This window comes from Anabrus simplex, chromosome 5 (genome assembly GCF_040414725.1).
Source record: "Anabrus simplex isolate iqAnaSimp1 chromosome 5, ASM4041472v1, whole genome shotgun sequence".
NCBI lineage: Eukaryota > Metazoa > Arthropoda > Insecta > Orthoptera > Tettigoniidae > Anabrus > Anabrus simplex.
Genome location: NC_090269.1, coordinates 97678943 through 97694028, shown reverse-complemented (window position 1 = coordinate 97694028; position 15086 = coordinate 97678943). Strand labels below are relative to the sequence as shown.

Sequence of the window (15086 nt, the reverse complement as noted above, 5' to 3'; positions counted from 1 at the left end):
TGCTGGAAACTGGCTAAGACTGGATTTTTTTTTTCCTGCTAGTTGTTTTACGTTGCAATCATGCATCAAAAGATTTTCGGCAGCGGAAGGATGGGAAAGGGCTAGGATATGGAAGGTAGCGACCGTGGCCTTTCTGGCCTTACGATACAGCCCTAGCATTTGCCTTGTGTGGAAATGGGAAACCACAGAAAATCATCTTCAGAACTGTTGAGGGTAGGATTTGAACCCACCATCTCCCGAATGCAAGCTCACAGCTATGTGACCCTAACCGCACAGCCAACTCACTCTGTCAGAATGGATAGATGCCTGGAATGATCTGGAAGTGAAATCTGCAAGATTCTTTATATGGAGTCTTTTACTGGTCCAGAAAAGAGCAAAGCTGGAGAACACAAGACAGTCTTCAGTAAATCGAGAGTGAGCGAGAGGTAGTCAAACGACAGTCAGCAACTCCTTAGCGAGTCAGGAATAAGGAGGGAGGGAGTCAGATGGCTACAAGGAGTACATTTAAAATATATATATATATAACTGTTACGTTCTCCAGTCTGCTGAAACTGATTTGGAGCAATACATTTCTAAACTATCTGAAAGAGAAAAAAATTAAGATAGCATTATATATGAAAAAGAAACAACTTAATTAAAATAGAATGACATGTTTTGTTCTTGAAAGAACATCATCAGTTCTATCAAATCATATTCAAATATTTATAAATGTCCAAACATTTGTTCATTTCTCATTAAATAATTTTGAACTTGAAATCTGGAACTTATCTTAATGAAATCCTCTTTTGTTTCCATCCAAGCATAGAATGTGATATGTTTGAGAACCGTTGCTCTGTCATTGTGGTGAGTCGAAATGGTTATTCGGTCCGTTGACGTTTCACTATGCCACACCCGCTGCCCTGACTAGGTCAATGACAGGCTGTATTTTACTTTTAGTGGCCCCCTTTATTATTATTAGCGTATTCTCCCAATAATGGAAGACGTTAAGCAAACAACTCAATCAAGCTTTCTTTGGGTTCTTCTTGTTCTTCCAATAGGCTTTCATTCTCTCTGAGAAGGCTCGTTTACGTTCTTCTGACCATGTCGGTCTGCACTGTTTTTGCTTTGGTTGCTCTGATGTAACTTCCCACTTGTTGACTTTGTGTCTGAAGGTGTCTCTTTCTAAAATGTCTGTTGCACATGTTTGCGTTTTTGAGGTCCTTTCGAAGTTCGTCCAGCCAAGGTGTTGAATTCTTAAGTGAGCTAACATAATTTAATATTCTTTTTGACAGTCGATTTTCTGGTAATCTTGTGAGGTGTCCAAAGAATTTCATTCGTCTTTTCTTAATGTCAATTTCAATGTTTGAAACTTTTTCTGTTGTTTTGATTGATTGTAGCCTGTAACCATCTTGGGTATATCTTGCTCCTAGGATTTTCCTGATGATCTTCCTCTCTTGCTTTTTTATTTCTTCTAATTCTTGTTTACTGTTAAGTGACAATGTTTCACTTGCGTGAAGGACTGTTGGTTTTATGACTGTGTTGTAATGCCGAATTTTTGTCTGTCTTGACATGCATTTTTTGTTGTAGATGTCTTGAACTAACCCTAATGCCTTCTTGACATTTTGGAGACGGTTTTGCTGTGAGATCTTCTCAAGGCCTGTCGGTTCGATGAATTCTCCGAGGTATTTAAAGTACGAGACCCGGTCGATTTTACCGTATTTTGTTCTCAGGCTTGTGATATCTGTCTTTAAACAGAAGAATTTAGTTTTCTCAAATGAAATCTGTAGTCCCACTTTTTCTGCAGATTCCTTAAGTATCTCAAGCTGCTTGATGGCAATCTCCTCATCCTCTGTTAAAATCGCCAGATCGTCCGCAAATGCAAGGTATGGTATGTAGAGGTGGTTTTTGGGAAAGCCCAATCGGATCGGTTTCCAAGATTCACGTTTCTTGAGTTCCTTCTCCCATTCTTCCATAACCTTGTCTAGGACGACACTGAACAGAATAGGAGGGAGTCCATCACCTTGTCTCACACCTGTTTGAATGTCGAAGGGTTCTGAAATTTCTCCCATAAATTTCACTTTAGATTTTGTGCCCGTTAGTGTTTGTCTTATGAGTTCTAGGGTTTTGGGATCTAGTCCTCTCTCTTCTAGAATTTGGAATAGTGAGGGTCTGTCTATCGAATCATATGCCTTTTTGAAATCTACAAATGTGCATACTGTAGGCTTTTGTCTGAGGGCTCGTAGTTTAAGTATGGTTTTGAGGTTGAAAATTTGTTCTGGGCATGACCTGTTTGGTCTGAATCCTGCTTGAAATTCTGATAATTTGGGTTCTAATTGTTGTTGTGTTCTATGCAAGAGACAGGCTGATAGTATTTTGTATGTGGCTGATACAAGAGAGATTCCTCTGTAATTGTTTAAGTCTAACTTGCTGCCTTTTTTATGTAGTGGATGGATTAGAGCAATCTTCCAGTCATCCGGGAGCTTTTCGGTTTGCCAAATGTTTTGAATTATTTGTGTAATTTCTCTGAGTGAATTTGGGCCTAAATTTTTCAGAAGTTCAGCTACAATTCCGTCTTCCCCTGATGCTTTGTTGTCTTTAAGTTTCTTGATATGTGAATAAATTTCTTCTTGAGTTGGTGGTGCCGAATTTTCCGGTATGATTTCTGGCTGTACTTTCGGGAATCTCTTTTTGAGTTCTGGACAATTTAAAAGCTGTGAAAAATATGTAGCTAATTCTTGGCAGTTTTCCTTATTTGTCAAGGCTAGTTTACCACCGTGCTTCCGAAAGCAAAGGTTCTGTGGGGAATATCCTTTAATTTGGTTCGCAAAGGTCTTGTAGAAATCATGTGTGTTGTAATTTTTGAAGTTGTCTTCAATTGACTTCAGTTGGACATTGACGTATTTCCGTTTATTTTGTCTTAAAATCTTGGATACATGCTTGCGAACTTCGAAGAATTTCTTCTGTGTTTCTTCTGATTTGTTACAATTGTAGTTTTGAAATGCCTTTTTCCTTTCTTCTAGTGCGGTCTCACATTCTTGATTCCACCAAGGATGTTTTGGTTTCTTGCGAAGAGGGATTAGGTCCTTCGCCGTTTCGATGATTTTAGTCTGGAAATTCTCCCAGTTCTCTGCAGGTCGTTTTTCCCATTCTTCTGAAATTTTGGAGTCCTTGATTTTGTGCAGATCAAATTTTGGAATCACCGATGTTTTCCTGTTGAATTTCCCTTTGGGTGTGAATTTAATTTTGATTCTGCTTAAATAATGATCCGAATCGATGTTAGCACCTCTGCGCACTTGCACATCATGAATTTCCTTTTGGTAATCATATGATATTGCCACATGATTAATCTGAAATTCTCCTAAATGATGGATGGGCGATCGCCAAGTTTTTTGCTTTTTGGGATTCTTCCGGAGTGATGTTGACATAATTTTGAGGTTATTTTGTTGGCATAACTCAATGAGGCGTGTGCCATTTTTATTAGTGAATCTGTGGGCTGGATAGTCTCCCACTGTCCTCCTGTATTTGTATTCTCTGCCAAGCTGTGCATTGAAATCACCGAGTAGAATTTTCACATCATTTTTAGGGATTTTGGCCATTTCTGTTTCAAGTTCTTCCCAGAATCTTTCTGTTTTTTCAGGCTCCTTTTTATTGTCTCCATTTGTTGGTGCATGCACATTAATAAAGGTGTATTTTTTGTTTGTATGCCTGATTCTTAAGGTCATAAGCCTATTGTTGATGGGTTTCACCTCTATTACTGAATCCAAAACTTTTTTGTCTACACAGAAGGCCATTCCTAACAATGCTGCTCCTTTACCAATTTTCTTGTTTGTTCCACTTTTGAAGATCCTATAATTATTGTAATCCATCGTTTCTGAATCAGTGAAGCGCGTTTCTTGTAGGGCCAGAATTTGGATTTTCTGCTTTGTAAGTTCTGTTGTGAGATTGTGCAGTTTTCCTGTTTGAATCAGTGTCTGAATGTTGAATGTGCCAATGAAAGTGTGAGTCTTTCGTGGAAGTTTATCAGAGCACTCCGACTTGCTCTCTCGTATTCGCCCAAGCTCCCCAGAATCCGAATGCTTGGTTGCCACTTTAGAGTGGGTGGATTGTCCACCTGGGGTAATTTTGTCTTTACTTGTACGAGTCATGTCTGCTTGTAAGCAATCTTCTAGCTTTCGCTAGTGGTGTAGAACCAGGGATTGTTAGTTCCTGGAGCATATTTACAGCCGCACCTCTGGTGATCAGACGCTGACCACTTGCCGCTTGCTACAAGTCAGACGCGAAGTGGATTTGATTCGGTTCTTCCGCCCTCTCTGCCATTGGGATATGTCCCCTTCTGCCGTCGAGGCCGTTGACCATTTCTCTGTTTACCTCAGTTGATCCGCGGGTGCTTATTTGGCTAAGCCTTATTCACACCTGTCCTGCATATCTATTATTATTATTGTTGTTGTTGCCTTTGTTATTATTCTTCTTCTTCTTCTCATGTTACATTTTTAAATATATATATATGAACGATGCAAAGAGTTCTTAATGAGCATCTAATGGGCTGCCTATTATACCGGTAATTTTCCGTTATATCAATTTTTTTTGGCTTATTTCAATTCTTTTGGAACACAGCACTTCCAGTTTATTATAATGTTTTTTTTTGTTTTTTTTTTTTTTTTTTTTTTTTTTCACATATACATGGCATTGTAGTTGGTTACATAACATTTAAGCACATTCAAATTAAGGTACCATTTTCGTTATTAATACTGTTATATTATCACAATTTGAATTGTTTTGAAGACTATAAGGTTTGTGTAATGAGTTTTCAATGGGCTGGCTAGTTTTTCTTTAATTTTTCATTATATAATTTACGTTTATGTGAATGGGCTTCGTGGAACTATATTCATATCATCATCATCATCATCATCATCACCGTTATTATTTCATTATTAACATTGTTGTTGTGAATTTGGCATTAAATTTATGTTGATTTGACTGATCAAATGTGTGAATTGAATTAAAGTGTATGTTGTAAGATATTTTTATTGTTAAATGATAATCTACTCAAACGTCTGGAGAACCGGTACTACAGATAAGAATATCCTAACCCACATGTCAGACTTTTAAGTCAGAGTAACCTCCAGTGGGATTCATTAAATGCTAGAGCAAAAAGTGGGGAATGTTGTTCAGAAATTAAGTAGTGTGAATAAGGGTCAATTTTTTAAATGTGTGCATTAATTGAGGTTGCCTTGGTTAACTTTTTTTGCAATTTTGATACGTTCTTTAACATTCAATGATTTGTTATTATTATCGATGTGTACAATTTTTATACCTGTGTTAATATTTGTCAAGTGGTGTGGAGTTGTCATACGTGTGTTCGCCGAATGCCGAGTGTCCGTTGTATCTAACCCAGTTTTTGTGTTCTTTGTATCTGGTGTGGAAATTACGTTTTGTCTGGCTGATGTATGTACATTACAATTTGATTCTTGGCATGTGATTTCATAAATTACTGATTTTAAAAAAATGGTCTTTTTGTGTTAAGATTGCACTTACTAATTTCTGTAATGTGCTGTTTGTTCTGATAGCTATTTTAAACCCTTCCTGTTTGAAAATTTTAGCTATTATTAATCGTTTTCGGGTAGGGCTTTGTTTATGTTTTTTCAATTGTTTTTCTAGTAGCCAGTCTACTGTATTGGGAAGATGGTTGTTTTCGGCTGCAATTTGTTTTATTATTTTTATATTTTGTTTAAATTGTTTTTCCTCATTGGTATAGTTATTGTTCTGTTTAACAAACGTAACTGTCTATTCCTCTCATAGCATTCTTCAACTACCTGGCGCATACTGATAATTTGATCCTCACAGCCCATTTGTGGTCTGAAACAACATTTGTTTTCATCTAACTTACTCTCAACCACGGATCGCACCTTCCCTTCCAAAATGCCAGCGAACACTTTGCCTGGTATGCTGATCAATGAAATACCTTGATAACTGTAATTACTGCTTTCATCCAATGAGAAGGTACTTTACTAACATTACACACTAATCTTATCACTCTGTGAAGCCATTTCATCCGTGCCTTCCCACTATATTTCACCACTTCTGGTCTAATTATATCCATTCCTGCTGGTTTACAACAATGTAGTTTACTGTATTTATCATCCTTTCCAATTCGAGCATAATTTCACTGCCATCATTGTCCTCCTCCTCCTCATGAGCTTGACTGTTGGCAACATCAACAGAAAGATTTCCTTTTATGATGAGAAGATTTTCAAAATATTCCTTTCACCTGTCCAATATTTCCCAGGGATTTATCCAAAAACACTTAATTTCCTTTCTTACTCCCTTTCTAATATTCATTATTGCTGTCCAGAAAGGTTTCCCTGTTGCCTGACCTGGCCTTTACAGATTATTACTAAACTTTTCCTACAAATTCTTCTTTGATTCAACAATTATTTGTTTTTCTCAGTTTCTTTTATCTACGTAAAATTACCTTTCTGCATTAGTTCCTTTTTGAGACATTTCTGATATGTATTCCTTGTATTTTCATAAGCTGCCCTCACTTCATTATTCCTATCGTAGGCTTAGAAATACTTAATTCACTACAGATTTGACAGTGGTCTGTATCAAATAACACTTGTATGTTTTATTATTCATCCACCTATTCAATGCAATATAATTTAAAAAATTAGAACATTGTCCTTATCAAAATTGTTAACATGAAATTAACATATTAGATGGTACATGTTTCGCCTATCAATAGTAGGCATCATCAGCCATATTTTTCACCTTAGGATAGATCAGGTACCTGATTGGAAATTATTTATGAGTGCTGTTAAAAACTGTCATTTAAAACGTATTGGAGATTGTTAAACAACTATTACAATATAAAATGTAGTATGCTGACAATATTTGTAATAATATTGGAGTCTAAAACATGATAATTATTTTAGGATTATGACATATTAAAAGATCGAAAAATCCCCAGAATACCCACATATTCCTAACAGATTTTCTCAATTCAAGGATGGTTATGATATAGTCTATTATGAATCTGGTGCCCTTACTTTTTCACGGGTAGTGGTGAACAGTCTAATGCTTGAAGAAAGCATTCGTTACTGCTAGACCAATACTGGCACAGAAGTCCAGAAAATGTTTCCCATTCCTATTAGCTTCCATATCTTGGTCACATTTACCTGACACCTTCTCATATCCTTCAGTTCTGTTTCTAACTCTCACATTAAAATTGCCCATTAGTACTATCCTATCCTTGGTGTTAACCCTGACTACATTGCTCAGTGCAACTTGACAACTTGGTCCTCATCTCCAGGCACGAAAGGTAAACAGACCTAATTCTTTCAACTATTAAACCTACCCGTATCATTCGCTCCTTATGTGCCTAATCAGAAAATATGTTGAGTGCAATAGTATTCCTGATGAACAGTCGTATCCCACACTCTGTCCTTCACTTTGTAACATCTGTTACGAACTATAATCTCTCTCTTCCTGTTATCTCCTATTACTCAAATTTCATCAACTCCAAACACATCCAGGTGCATCCTCTTGCCAACTCAGTCAGTTCTACTTTCTTCCATAAGCCCCATCGAATTCCTATCTTTCGCCAAGTTGTTGGAAAGGAGTTACTGCCCTGTCAAAAATTCTGTGAAGCAAGATGTTACCCTACTTACACATGGTCCCAGTGAGAATCTCTCCACTGATGTGTTAGAGATCACCAGTGGATAGTATAGCCCTAGCCACCTTGAGGACCATGACTCAGAGTACATATGAGAGGCCCACTCCTATTCCATAGAAACTGGTATCCTGAAACAGGATCACTTACAAGGCCACTCGGACATTGCCCATGGTTCACGCACTAAGACTTGACTATAGCAACCCACACCATGAACTATGGTGTATTTGAAGATTCAGAAAAACTTGTTTCTCAAGTTATTTAAATGACAAGGTATTGGAACCACAACTTGAGATTTAAAAAACTAGCCATTAGAAGACATTTTAGTTTGAGGACCTTGACAACCCACCACAATATACAAAATGTTAAGCTAATGGGTTAAAGAGAAATTGCAAGCAGACCTATGCACAATCCTCAAAACTTTCTATAACGAATGCTGAATTAACATCAAACAAAGCTAAATGATCAGGTTGCAAGAACACTGAACTGGCATTCAGTTAACCGACATTCTGTTTTGACCGAAACATTCGTAAAACGAAGAAAACGGAGGACTGACTGTGTTGGAGGAGTGGCCACAAAGTTTATGGCAGAGAATAAATCTTTCTGACAGAAATGAACCAATCAAATTACACATAACCATATTGCCAATCTTGTCAAACTCAGGCACTCAATGCGCATTCTCCATTTGGGCATGGTTATCCATGACGAGCTAAAGATGGTCAGAGATGGTCTGCAAGAGGGCCCTAGCAACTGCTTCATCATCTACAGCCAACTGCTAGGCCACAGTCGCGGTAGAAATGATGGGCTGTACTTCTCAGTGCACACAGACACCTCCACCGTCTTGTAGTGTAGGTACTCTCGGACATGTTCTGCAGCACACTACTAGAGTTCCCTTGATACCTCAGATTCCCCCCTATCCTCCTAAATGTGACTTTTGTCCACATGGATTAAATATATTAAGACATTTTGCAAATTGAGCACAATTTTCAACTTTTCAACTTACCTGGTCATGAAGATATGGAATTTATAATGACCGATGGTAACTAGTATGATTGAATTCTACGAGACGAATGTAATGACACCACTTGCAATACTAGTACTACTACGACGCAACTATCTTGATTTCAGCACAAAAATGGCCAATGCCCCCATCACTTGCTGTGATGTCATGGAATATTGAAACTAATTGGAAATAATATTTTCATCCTTCATCTTTTTAAATGTATATATTAACAATTTAGATATAATTCATGGTTGCTAAATTATGAAGACAAACTTACTATACATTCACATGTCATCATCATCATTTCTTCGCTCCAGCAAGCCGGGTGCAGTCGTGTACGAGCCTCCTCTAGTTTGTTCTATCCATCCACAGATGCTGCTCATATGTGACACCAGTTCACATCTCTAATTTCAAGGTCCTTCATTATCTGTTTTTCCCAAATATCATGAGGTCTTCCTCTTGGTCTCTTTCCAGGAACATTGTGGTCAAAGTATGGATGAGGAGTCCTGTGAGGGTTCATTCTTTTCATGTGACCATACCATTCCAATCTCTTCACTTCTAGAGTCTCCAGCAAGCTTCTTTCCAATCCAAGCTGTTGTCGGATATCCACATTCCTTATTTTATCCATTTTTGTTTTTTGTAGACAAGAACGGAGGAACTTCATTTCTGATTCCAGAACACAACGCTTCGTTGGTCCAGTAAGTATTGCTGCTTCCAGGCCATACGTCAATAGAGGTACTAGCTGATCTTGGAAACTAATGAAAATGTTTCATCTGAACGTATTTGACGTACAACGTGATAGAATTTGGAAGCTTTCTGTATTGTATTTGTAATCTCTTGTATGGTACTGTCTGATGACAGAACACTACCTAAATACTGAAAGTTGTCTACAATATCCATCTCCTCATCTCCAATTCTTAGATGAACAGTTGGAGAGTTTCTACTCATCACCAAGCCAACTGTCTTCATTTTGCCATGACATCACAGCAAGTGATGGGGGCATTTTGCTTCATGCCAGAGATCTAGTCTAGTTTGTACTTCCGCTTCTGTCTCACCCCAAACCAATACATCATCAGCAAAAACCAGGGCATTAGTTGTTGGATCCTTTCTCTTAACTGCTTTTAAAACTTCATACATTATGATTATGAAGAGAAGTGGTGAAAGACAACTTCCTTCCTGGACTCCACTCTTCGTTTCAAACCAACCTGACCTTCCATCCTGGTCCTGGACACAACACTTGGTTTCATCGTATAATCGTTGTACTCATGCTATGATGTCATCGGGCACTTTCTTATGTCTCAAACATTCCCATATATGCTTGCATGGTACATGGTCGTATGCTTTCTCGATGTCCAGAAAAACAGTTATAAGTGTTTTACCTTTCTCCCTATACTTCTCATAGAGCATTCTGGCAGCAAAAATGAGGTCTATAGTTGATCTATGAGGTCTAAATCCATGTTGCTCCTCCTCAAGTGCAGGTTCAACGTATTTTCTAATCCTGCTCTCAAGGATGGATTCATAGATTTTGAGACCATGTGACAGCAGAGTTATACCTCTGTGGTTGGTACATTTCTTTTTATCACCTTTTTTTCAACAATGGGATGATGACTCCTTGCTTCCAGTCATTGGGTATTACATTCTCTTTCCAGATTCTATTTAGTACTCTGTACATCCACCGTTGTCCTACCTCTCCTAGTGCTTTGATCATCTCAACACTAAATTCATCTGATCCAGTTGATGTGTTGTTTTTCAGCTTAGATATTGCTGTCTCTACTTCCCACCTTGTCAGACTAGTGGTATTTGTGCTGCCAAAATTATGAGGTTCATCGCCTAATGGAGTGACATTTTCATAACAGTTCAGCATAAGTTTCAGAGTGCCTTTGGAACTCCTGTAATATTTTAGTCTTATCCCTAGTCACCTCATTATTAGGGAGTTCTACAGATTGGATAGATTCATTGAGTTGTTCTATACTTAGCAATACTGTATAATAGTTTTTTTATTTCCATCTTGCATTATTTTGGTAGCCAGATCTTCCTTGCATTTCTGCTTTTCAGCTACAACCAACTGTTTGGCCTGTAATTTTTTCTTTCTGTAAAGTGACAACTTCTCTATTTCATGTTGATTTCCCTGCGTTCTTGTTTGATATAAGGATCTTCTTGCACAGTTTCTGTCATTGAGAGCCTTTTTAATATCATCATTCCACCAGGCAGTTTCTTTAGGTTTTTTAAAAATAAAACATTTACAAGTGATGCTCAAAATTCTGTGAAACGATACACGTATGCCAAGTCTAAAACTTTTGCTAAAATTACATATAAGAATTGCTACAAACTGTGAGGAGGAGTCAGTGAAGAATTCTGAAAGAGAAGAGATTAGGATGGAAAACGTCAACAATATGTTGCCTTGGCTGAAACAAATCCATGGATGTGCAGTTGCAAATGTTTAAGTCCTCAGTGAGTGATTTGCCCTTGATGACCAGTTTGAAGTAACTGATGAAGAAACTGTTGGCATTGTTACGACTGATGATAAAGAAACAGAAAAGAAATAAAAAGTTTATAACCATGGTGTTAAACAATGAAGGATTCAAATCCCTCAAAGTAGCACTGAAATCCATGGAACAACAAGAAGATACTCCAGCACTGATGTATTATATCTACATAGAACGTGTGACAAGGCGACAAAGAAACGACAATCAGCAGATAAGGAAAAGTCTACTACAAACTTTCTGAAAAATCTTTAAATCTCCATCAACAACTTTTTATGCTCAAATTTTTTTACTGTTCTATACAGTGAATGTAAATAGCAACTATATGAATAAATAAGACATTTGTACGCATTCCAAATTTTCTTTCCCTATTTCACTATCGAATGACATTCCACCCCTCCCCGCATGGCGCGACGGCCCGTTTTCGGGTCATGGCCTACCCAGTTGCTCACCGCCAAACTTGTCGATTACATAAAATCAGCTTCATGGTCCGTATCGCACTTCAATAGATTCAATTTATATATTTTTCATCTAAACAGTGTTATGTGGCTGAGGATGTTGATAATATACGAAACATGAACCACTTTTAACCATTAAAAATTGCCTTAAGCAATCATTGTATCGACTAGGTGGAAAATAAATAAATACTTAATTGTGAAACTTGTCGATCTCGTGCAGCTACTCTCCAATTCCGGATCTTGAGGATGTGTGCTGCGTCCTGATGTACACCATCTTCCCATCTGTTACGTGGCCTTCCTCCTCCAAAGTCTCTTAACACAATCACGCCCATCATCTGAGCTGGCTATTTAAAGAGCTGGCCCAGCTATTTCAGCTGTTAGTGGCAGAGCAAACAACAACGAATTCTTTTCACAATAAGTTCCAAACTAAACAAGATATGGAAACAAAATTTTCCACATACCTTAATGAAGTCCTCTAGTATCTCTGTAGGCTGTGGTAGCTAATGTCACACTTTCCTGGGTGAATGGGAACACCACACTTTCCACAAAAATAGTGTGTTTCACTAATAATTTTATTTTTGAAGCACACTTTGCACCTTCTTGAAGGGAACTTTACTTTATTTGATGGTGGAAACTTGAAGAGAATATGCTCTTTTCTCTTCCCATCTAACCTAAATGGTGGATCCTTGGCCGGTGCCCTTTTTGGAGGCAAAATCGCGGGACGTTGACTTGGAGCTGATGAAGTAGATGGAGCTGAGATGTCGGAGAGAGGTGACTGTACTTGTATGTCGGGTTCAGTTTTTTCCTGGAGCAAGTTCCTAACTACTGTCTGCATGAAATTCAGAAATGTTTTTGATTTTTGAGGATTTGAGCTCTGGAAGAGCCGAAATGCGTTAAAAAGTGAGCAGTACAGTAAATAAAAAAACACCTTTTTCGGCCACTTTATAGTTTTCCTCATGAAAGGATAGAGCGCCAAGTACTGGTCTGCAGTATTAACACCATGCATGTGTTGATTATAGTCGGTCACAGACTCTGGTTTCATTTGTATTTTTCCGGATTTCTTTGTTTCGACCATTTCTGCCGAATGGATGGTAGTCACCATAGTAATAACCTTTTTGTCTCTCCAAGAAACAAGCAATACATCCTCGTCCCTCCTGAAAGTCATTTCCCCCCGTTTGAGAATTGCCTGGTGTTCCTTTAGATCTTTTGGTACACCCCTATTTGACCGTATCGTTCCACATACAGCAGTGTTCTGTTCCCGTAATTGTTTCGCGAGTCCAACGCTATTGTAATAATTGTCCATATAGACTGTATACCCCTGGCCAAGATAATTTTCAAGCAGCTGAAAAACTGTGCTTTGTAAATTCGCACCACTTGCATCATATATCATGAGTTTACAGATGTACCCCGTGTTAGACTCGCAAACCATCCTCACTAAAATGCCATATTTTATTATTTTACCGGGGTTATATACGCGGAATCTTAGGCGCCCTCTCCAGGCTAGCATTCCTTCGTCCAGAGCAATTTTCTGTTTGGGGGTATAAAGCTCTGTAAATCTGTCCGAAAGTTTCTGTAAAATAGGTCTGATTTTATACAATCTGTCGGTGCTGTGCTCGTATTCGCTGCTGTCACTAAAGTGGAGAAATGAGAGGATACTTTCGAAGCGATTTCGTGACATTGTCTTTGAGAAAATAGGAGTGGAGAAAATTGGATCTTCTGTCCAGTACATTCTGAGACATGGTTTACTAATAATGCCGGTAGTGAGCATCAAACCCAGGAACTGTCTCATTTCTGAAACAGTCACCGGACTCCACGTTTGAGCAAGAGAGTGTTTAGAGAAGGGGCGCGGCGCAGCACTGATTACATGACTCGCATACAGATTTGTTTGCTCGCATAGGTATTCGAGAAATTCAGCTGTGAGAAATAGATTTACAAATGACATCTCGTTAGTGTTTTCTGTTTCAGTATTTATACCTGGTTTAGCAGTAAATGGGATCGCAGGGGGGCGATATAAAGGCGAACATTCAGATACCAGTACTATGTTTTCTGTCACGTGTCCGGGAGAATCGTATTCACTGTCATCACTGTCACTTTCAATTTCACTTAGTTCAGGACTCAGTTCATCACCTGAGTCTTCATTGAAAAGGATGTCGGCAATTTCGTCAACACTTACATTGTCCCTACACGCCATGGTTGCACTTCAGAACGCGACTGTACACACGCTTGTGCAATCAGAAACCAACTACGCAGCCAGCTGGGCCAGCGCTAGGCTACCTTCAGAAACAAAACAAAAAAAGTGCATTAGGAGGGAAAATCGCCGTGGCCATGTGGTTTCTGTTGAGTAGAAACATTCGTAAGGGTACTACCTTCGTCTCTCTCGCACATATTTGTGACCAAAATAGATCCCAGCTGCGTAGGAACGGCTGCAATTCAAGGTTGCGCTTATCCGGGCTAACTCGGATACGGTCCACAGCATGCTCACGCGCTATAGGCAATAACTCGGATACGGGCGTGAATGTGTTAAGAATACCTTCTTTGGGATTCGGTGTTCTTCCATCCTAATTAGATGACCTGCCCATTTAAGTCTCTTCATTCGAATGGCATGCGACAGGGGTGCCTCCCCATACAGGGAATATAATTCATTGTTATATCTAATTCTCCATTCCCCTTGTACGCATATGGGTCCATAAATTCTCCTCAGGATTTTCCTTTCGAAGGAATCTATCTTCTCCACGGCTTTCTTTGGGAGGGTCCACGTATCACTTCCATATATCACTATACTGTGAATGAGGGTTTTGTATAGCATAACTTTTAAGCTCTGGTTTATATCTCTACTTCTGAAAAGTGGTAGTACTGCGAAGTATGCTCAGTTGGCAACTTGAATTCTTGCCTGTATTTCCACCATTTCCTCATTCTTGTATCGAATGACATTCCTGAAATCCAATATCCTGCCATGCTAATATTAAATAAGTGAGAAAAGAACATCAAAACAATTTTAGAAAATAAATTTAGTAACTTATTGAACAGCATTGTATCAAAGACCATTCAGTAAATGCTGTATGAACGGAACAGTGGCATATGCATTAGGCTATGAAGACCTACAGGACAAACAAAATTAACTTACCGAGTGTGTTCGTAATGCATTTACTATCTTAGAAAGAGCCATGTTCCAAACTTCATCAAGGTAGGTTCGGTTAACTAGACCATTCCCTGTGTTCAAGACGTGATCTTCAACAACAAAGAATCCCACAATACCATGAATGTAGGCACGATATCCAGTGATAGTTTCATGCTGGAACAAAGAAGGATAAAGAAATTGAGACTCTGTCTAGAAGGATCAAAATAATAATAATAATAATAATAATAATAATAATAATAATAATAATAATAATAATAATAATAATAATAATAATAATAATAATAATAATAACAACAACATGACTAACATCAGTGAGGGACCAGACTGAATGATCACTCAGTATGGGAAGATTAGA

At 38.3% G+C, this 15086-nt stretch overlaps 1 protein-coding gene across 6 annotated transcripts in view; it reads right to left on the bottom strand.

Moving 5' to 3' along the window:
* Nucleotides 1-15086, bottom strand: part of Sec15 (exocyst complex component Sec15) — a 233595-nt gene that overhangs the window by 101146 nt on the left and 117363 nt on the right. For all 6 annotated transcript variants that reach the window (XM_067147038.2, XM_067147037.2, XM_067147041.2 and 3 more), the window contains exon 8: nt 14717-14884. In XM_067147038.2, the coding sequence (XP_067003139.1) occupies nt 14717-14884 (168 nt within the window). The remainder of the gene's footprint in view (nt 1-14716; nt 14885-15086) is intronic.